Below are 8,039 nucleotides of genomic sequence, written 5' to 3' on the forward strand. Positions count from 1 at the left end.
CTGGTCCTACACAATTAGCTAGGTTTGTTTAACAAAAAAATAGAAATAAAAACAGATTTTACGGAAAGGGGTTTACAGGAACTGAGAAGAGTCGATGTCTGACAACTTCCCATTACGGGATTTTTTTTACAGGAGCTGTTGAAGTTGCTTGTCGTGCTGAAAGCTAGGGCGTTAGATATTTATTTTTTCCTCCATACGCTTCCCATTGTCCCATTGGAGATGCTCTCGGCTGTTTAATTATAGACCGCGGAAATTTTCTCGATGCCAACAACGTGGGGAGGCTGCACGGCCCAATTGCAGCATCTGACAAACGACAGGCGTGCGCTCCCAAGCTCCCGCCATGGCCTCCACCGGCGGCGAGCACACCGTGACCCTGCTTGCCGGCCTTCCCGCCGAGGTCTCGTCCCCCTAGCCTCTGGCTCCTTCGTCGTGATTATTTTCTCTACACTTCATTTTCTTTCTCCCTTTCGCCTGCGTATTATTTCAACCCCTGGCATGAATGATGTTTCGCTGTTGACTTTGGTGGGATTGCCGTCGCAGGCAGCGGAGGCGTACTCGTACACCACCGACGGGTCCCTTGATTTCGACGGGAACCCTGCTCTGAAGAATCGCACAGGTGGATGGCGCGCGTGCCGCTCAGTTCTTGGTAATTTATGTCGCGTTCACCTGTTCTTCGTGGTAAAATTCTTTGCGTGATGATTAATTCAAGTTTTAATGTTGCAGGTACCGAGTTCTGCTACTGCCTCGCGTTCTTCGGCATCTCCTGCAACCTCGTCACGTACCTCACCGGCGTCCTGGGCCAGAGCAACGTCGCTGCGGCGAGGAACGTGTCCACCTGGCAGGCCACCTGCTTCCTCATGCCCCTCGGCGGCGCCGTCGTCGCCGACTCCTACTGCGGAAGGTACCGCACCATGGTCGTCTCCTGCTTCATCGGCGTCGCAGTACGTTACTTGATCCTCCCGCCGACCGCTTTCAATTAGGAATTTTTCATCCTGGAGCACTTCAATTTTAGGTCCTATTTGAGAAAATTCAGATAGCATTCTGCAATATCGTTACAATTTGGTCTCTGTGCTTTATGGGCAGGGCATGCTCATGACAGCATTCTCGGCGTACCTGCCGCTGCTCGTCAAGAACGGCCTCACCTCGTCGGCCATGGTTACGGTTCAGGGGTTCGTCTTGTTTGTCGGCCTCTACATGATTGCCATTGGCTTAGGCGGCCTCCGGCCGTGCCTCATGTCCTTCGGCGCAGACCAGTTCGACGACGGCGATCCGTCGGAGCGCGCCACCAAGGGCTCCTTCTTCAACTGGTACATATTCAACATGAACTGCGCGTCGCTCATATCCAGCACGGGCATCGTCTGGGTGCAGGATCACTATGGCTGGGCACTGGGCCTGACCGTCCCAGCGGTCGTCCTGGCCGCCGGGCTATCTTGCCTGGTTGCGGCGTCGCGGACATACAGGTTTCAGCGAACCCGTGGCAGCCCACTCACCAGAGTGTGCCAGGTCGTCGTCGCTGCCGTGAGGAAGTTCAGCGTCGACACGCCGGCCGATAGCTCTCTGCTCTACGACATGCTGGAGGACGACCACGTCGGAGTTCCGAGGATCGAGCACACCACTGATCTCCGGTCAGTTACTACAATCCTCTGAGTTTACCTCGCGTCGCGTGCTTGGTTACCACTAGACTGAATGACTGATATGCTGCTTGCTTGATCAGATTCTTCGACAAGGCCGCCATTCTCGTGGCTTCGGACAAGGAGGTGGAGGCGGCAGCCGCGCCAGCGCGGACCAGCCCGTGGAGACTCTGCGTCGTCACGCAGGTCGAGGAGTTCAAGATTCTCGTGAGGATGCTGCCGCTCTGGGCGTCCGTCGTGTTCTTCTATGCCGTGTCGGCGCAGGTCACGTCGACATTCGTCGAGCAAGGCATGGCGATGGACGCCACCGTCGGCTCCGTGCGCGTCCCGCCGGCATCCATGTCCACCTTCGATATACTCACCATCATCCTCCTGGTCCCGCTCTACGACCGGGCTTTCGTTCCGGCTGCCAGGAGGCTCACCGGGAGGGAGAAGGGCATCTCCGAGCTGCAGAGGATCGGTGTCGGACTCGCTATGCCCGTGCTCGCCATGGCCGCCGCGGCGCTTCTGGAGACGGCGCGCCTCCGTGCTGCGCCAAACTCGACGAGCGTGCTGTGGCAGGCGCCGCAGTACGCGCTGATGGGCGTGGGCGAGGTGCTCACCACCATCGGGCAGCTCGATTTCTTCTACGGCCAGGCGCCGGCCGCGATGAAGACCGTGTGCACGGCGCTCGGGCTCCTCGCGATAGCGGCCGGCGGCTACCTGAGCTCGTTCCTACTGACGGCCGTGCAGTGGGCGACGGCGACCGGCGGCGCGCCAGGGTGGATCCCCGACGACCTGAACGAGGGTCATCTGGATCGCTTCTTCTGGATGATGGCCGGACTTGGTTGTCTGAATCTGATGGCGTTCGGGAGCTGCGCCAGGAGGTACAAATCCAGGAAGGGTTGCTGATTTTTCAGTTGCTTCACCGTGGGCCGAGTTTTTTTTCCACCATGGCCCAAGACAATCCACGTTTCGAGGACGTGCGTTCCTCAAAAAGAAAAAAAGCATTAGAGAAATGCCTCAAAAAAGATCAGCAACAGTGAACCATTTCAAGAATGTGAACTGGGTTCACTTGTGTGCGGTGGGGAGTCGACGTTCAACCCCGCTAAAAGTCGATATACTATATATGAGCTTTTTGCTCAACTCAGTTTTTGTTACAAGGGATGAATTTTATTGGATTAAAATGAAGAATGAAGAGAATACAAACGCAATAAGCACACACCTGATCTCTGCATAGCTAAGATGTCGAATCAACACCAACACACGTACAAATACACACGCCGACAAATAATAAAATCATATGAGACCAAACCTATGCGCAGAAGAGGAAAAAACAAAGCGAACAGATCAACGATCGGCAAATTATAACAATGACCATATCGTCCCAACCATCTCACAACATCACACAGGCAACAAGGTTCTTCAACAGCAACACCTTCGACAAGGGAGTAACACTCAAGCAATGTCGTCATCGAATTCAATCACCCAAAGCAAGAATCTAGGTTTTCACTCTGAAAAACCAATCCAAACATATCCACACATATGCTAAGTTTATCATGCACTCCTATTTCAAGTCTGAGATGACATAGAGAAAAAACATGTGTTCTTTATTAGTAGTAAGATTTTCTTGTTGCTTTTCCTCCGGTCCGCAACGCCCCCCTTGAGTGTGCTTCCTTGGCTTTGCTTCAGCAGATAGTAGCATCACGGCAGTGGCCGGATGCAACAACGTTGGCCCATAACAGCTAGGTATCACGGCGACATAGTGACATAGCGTTACACGAGAATATTTATGTCCTCGTTGCAACACAAGGGCAATTATCAAGTTTTTCTAAAATGTTCATAAAATTTAGAAAAATCAGCACATTTAAAATATATTCAGGTCTTACAAAAATGTATTCGTGACATGTTAAAAACATACAAATTTGTTCATGTGATTGTGGAAAAATGGTTCATGCCTTTCAAAGAAATCATAACACTTAAAAATGTTTCACACGTGTTATGAAAATATTCAATGTGTGCTAAAACAATATTTACCGTGTTTTAAAAATGTTAAATGTGCATTTGACAAATGTTCAATATGCTTTCGAAAAAAAATTCAACTTGTATTTGAAACATGTTAATTGTGTATCTGAAAAATGTTTAAGATGTATAAAAATTATTTAGTATGCATTTGACAAATGTTAATATGTATTTGAAAATTTTCAACTCGTTTCTAGAAAATCTTCATGGTTTATACAAGAAATGTTCAACTTGCTTCAAAACAGTTGACATATATTTGCAAAAAGACAAAAAGAGAAAAAAACAAACAAACAGGAAAACCCCAAAAAACGCAATGAAAACCGACAAAAAATAACAAAACAAAAAGGGAAAAAGCCCACACGGAAGCTTCTAAAACCGGTCCGAACCGGTCTATAAGAATCTTCTCAAAACCACTCTCAGGAACCGGCCCATTAGAGGAAGCGCCAGAAGTGGGATGCTTGCGCGACCAAACCGTTCGCTCATAACATGAATCTTTTTTTTTTGAATACATCATCACGTACCATATTTTTATAGAAGGCCGAAGACAATTACAAGAGACCTTTTGCTGCCAACAGCAAATGTAACACACACCGAGCTAATTCAAAAAAAAACTACCCGAATATCGTGTTTGGTTGGGGGTAACTAGAGCCAGAGAATTAGAATTGAAGGGGTATGAGACTTCAAATTTATTGTTTGGTTGGAGGGATTGAAAATTCACAAAGGAAAGAGGCATGGAACTTGAGACTCCAACTCTCACCGTTTTATTAACAGGGGAGGGGATGGAAGTTGGAAGGAAATTGTTTAAGTGAGTCAATCTTAACCGTTCATCCTAATTTCCTTGTCTAGTCCCATGTCAATTCCCATGAACCAAAAAAGAGAGTACAATTTCTTCTCAAATTCTCACACATAACTTCTATTACACACCAAACAGAGGTTGAGAATAAAATGACTTATCCCATGTCTAATCTCGATCCAACTTCCTACTCTAAATTGTAATTCCCCTTCTCAAATATTGCCAAACATGTTGTAAGGAGAACAACAAAGTCACGTCTTGTGATTGTAACACACGCCCAAACCACCACAGCAGGGCCCAGCCGCCGCCCAAAAGGCCGCCATCGCTCACCTGGCCGGGCGAGCGCCGCTGCCTCCCATGGCCGAGCCACACCTATGCACCGCCGCCTCCCATGCCGGTGCCTCCCAGATGACACGCCGCCGCACCTCCTCCGCGGGAACCCGACCGCACACAATCGCCCCGTTGTGCGCCTCGCCCTGCACCGCCGCACCACAGAGGCCACTCTCCCGCGCGAGGAAGGCCCGTCAGGGCTCGCGGACCAGGTCCACCGCCTTCCTCTGGAGCCGCCCGCGCGAGCGGCCCGGGAGGGAGGGGACTGCCTACTAGGGTGTGGGGGGATGTATGGTGGAAAACACAAACCTTGAAGGAAGCATCGTGCGGTTTGGAGATTAGATGAGATGGTAATACATGCATCCATCGGCAGACAAGGATGGGCACTAGCTCAGCAGCAACGCCACACGACGTGGATGGATGTACGTAGTACTTGTAAGGAGACACCTCTATCTCTGTAGCTTGTGCTTTCACTTCGTTTGTAGCTCGTCCTTTCCCTTTACCCACCAGTGCAGCTGCCGGGAGGTAGGAGAGCGACGCCGTACTACTTAGCAGCGGGGCCATGTTTACCACGTGTTAGATAATAATGAGAATAAACGAGACAGAGAGACACGGATTTTTACGTGGAAACTCTTGCGGGAGAAAACCACGGACGCACGAAGGCGCAATCACTATGAGGAGGAGTATTACAAGCACGAGACGACAGACCGTCTGAGGTGCGACTACATGGGGTATATAAGAGGGGCAACACATAGGAGTCCTTGTAAACAAGTAAACGAGTTGTACTCGTACGCGTCGACGCCAACGCAAAAGCCCACACCGGTTGTACTACGTCTAGTCCAACCCGGTACTAGAATTTGGATCACAATTTAACAATCTCCACCTTGAGCCAAATTCCCTCCAGTAGTCGAAGAAAGTGAATAACTCCATCCAAATCAGCATAAACACCTTGTGCGTCAAAGTCCATAGGACTAGTGAGAAATACCAACTAAGCCTGAGCAAAGCTCAAACTTATTGGTCGGAACTGCCTTTGTCATCATATCAGCTGGATTATCATGAGTACTTATCTTGCATACCTTCAAATTGCCTTCAGCAACAACATCTCGAATATAATGAAATCTGACATCAATGTGCTTTGTCCTCTCATGATACATTGAATTCTTTGTAAGATATATAGCACTTTGACTGTCACTAAATACGGTAGGGCAAGATGAATCTCCACAAAGCTCAGAATACAAACCTCTCAACCAGATAGCTTCTTTGCATGCCTCAGAAATAGCCATATACTCGGCATCAGTAGTGGAACAAGCCACAATAAACTGCAAAGTTGCTCTCCAACTCACAGCACAACCACCAATGGTGAAAACATAATCTGTGAGTGATCTTCTCTTATCCAAATCACCAGAAAAATCAGAATCAACAAAACCAACAAGTCCATCTCTAGATTTCCCAAACTGTAAATAAGCATTAGAAGTACCACGCAGGTATCTGAAAATCCACTGAACTGCTCTCCAATGCTCTTTTCCAGGATTAGCCATGTATCTACTAACAACACTCAATGCATATGATAAATCCGGACGAGAACAAACCATGGCATACATAAGTGAACCAACTGCACTCGAATAGGGAACTCTAGACATGTACTCAATATCTGCATCTGACTTAGGACATAAAACTGATGATAATTTGAAGTGTGCAGCTAACGGAGTACTTACTGGCTTGGCATTATGCATATTAAAACGACGAAGAACTTTATCAATATATCCCTTCTGACTGAGATACACTTTTCCAGATGGTCTATCTCTGGATATTTCCATGCCAAGTATTTTCTTTGCTGCACCCAAATCCTTCATCTCAAATTCATTACTCAATTGCTTCTTTAGTTCATTAATCTCTGACATACTCTTTGCAGCAATTAGCATATCATCAACATAAAGGAGCAAATAAATAGTTGAACCTTTGACAGTTTTCAAATAAACACAACTATCATAATTAGACCTTTTGAAACCTTGAGAGAGCATAAAGGTGTCAAATCTCTTATACCACTGTCTAGGGGATTGCTTCAATCCATAAAGAGATTTCTTTAACTTACAGACAAGCTTTTCTTTTCCAGGAATAATAAAACCTTCAGGTTGTTCCATATAAATATCCTCTTCTAATTCTCCATGTAAGAATGCAGTTTTAACATCCAATTGTTCAAGCTCAAGATCATGCATGGCAACGATACTGAGTAAAGTGCGAATAGAGCTATGCTTCACAACAGGAGAAAAGACTTCGTTATAGTCAATACTTGGAATCCGACTATAACCTTTAGCAACTAACCTTGCATATATCTTGTCTCATCATTAGGAGAAACACCTTCTTTCCTCTTGAAAACCCACTTGCAACGAATAGATTTCTTCTCTCTAGGTAATCTTACTAAATCCCAAGTGCCATTCTTTTCAAGTGATTCCATCTCATCATGCATAGCAGTCATCCACTTATTACTATCACCAGAAATAATAGCCTCGGAATATGAAGAAGGCTCAGCATTACCTTCAATATCTTCTGCAACAGATAAAGCAAAAGAAACAATATTGCACTCTTCAATTAATCTGTCAGGTTTATTACTACCCCGTCTAACTCTGTCACGTGCAAGATTCCAACTGGGTGGAACAATAGGCTGATTTGGAGTGGGAGTGACATGATCATCATTAACGACGGGTTCATCATGTGCATCAACAATTTCATTACGAGATGTATCACCTGAATCAATAACATGCTCCACCTGAACAGTAGACTCCTGAACAATAGGCTGCTGTTCACTCTCAACGGGAACATTAGTAGATGAAACATCATGTAACATAACAGATTCATTAAAGATAACATTTCTGCTAATAACAACCTTCTGGGTTTCAGGATTCCATAATTTAAAACCTTTAACACCAGACTTATAACCAAGAAAGGCACTTAACAGCCCTAGGCTCCAACTTTCCATTATCAACATGAGCATAAGCAGTGCAACCAAAAACTCTCAGCTGTGAATAATCAGCAGGTGAACCAGACCATACCTCAATTGGAGTTTTCTTATTAAGAGCAATAGATGGTGAATGGTTAATAAGATAACAAGCAGTGGAAGCGGCCTCAGCCCAAAAACGCCTATGCAAACCTGCATTGGACTACATGCAACGGGCTCTGGAAATAATGGTCATGTTCATACGCTCAGCAACACCGTTTTGTTGAGGTGTATAAGGAACGGTGTAATATCTGACAATGCCTTCAGACTTGCAATAATTCTTAAATTG

At 46.6% G+C, this 8,039-nt stretch overlaps 1 protein-coding gene across 1 annotated transcript; it reads left to right on the forward strand.

The window, feature by feature from the left end:
• Positions 1-208: 208 nt before the first annotated feature.
• On the forward strand, positions 209-2,756 carry LOC125524118 (protein NRT1/ PTR FAMILY 8.3). Its single transcript, XM_048689189.2, has 5 exons — positions 209-397; positions 541-646; positions 724-941; positions 1,084-1,625; positions 1,715-2,756. The coding sequence occupies exons 1-5, from the start codon at positions 341-343 to the stop codon at positions 2,520-2,522; spliced, it is 1,731 nt and encodes a 576-aa protein (XP_048545146.1). The 5' UTR covers positions 209-340; the 3' UTR covers positions 2,523-2,756.
• The last annotated feature ends 5,283 nt before the right edge of the window (positions 2,757-8,039 follow it).

This window comes from Triticum urartu, chromosome 7A (assembly GCF_056163025.1).
Source record: "Triticum urartu cultivar PI428250 chromosome 7A, HENAU_Tu73, whole genome shotgun sequence".
In the NCBI taxonomy this organism is placed as follows: Eukaryota; Viridiplantae; Streptophyta; class Magnoliopsida; order Poales; family Poaceae; genus Triticum; species Triticum urartu.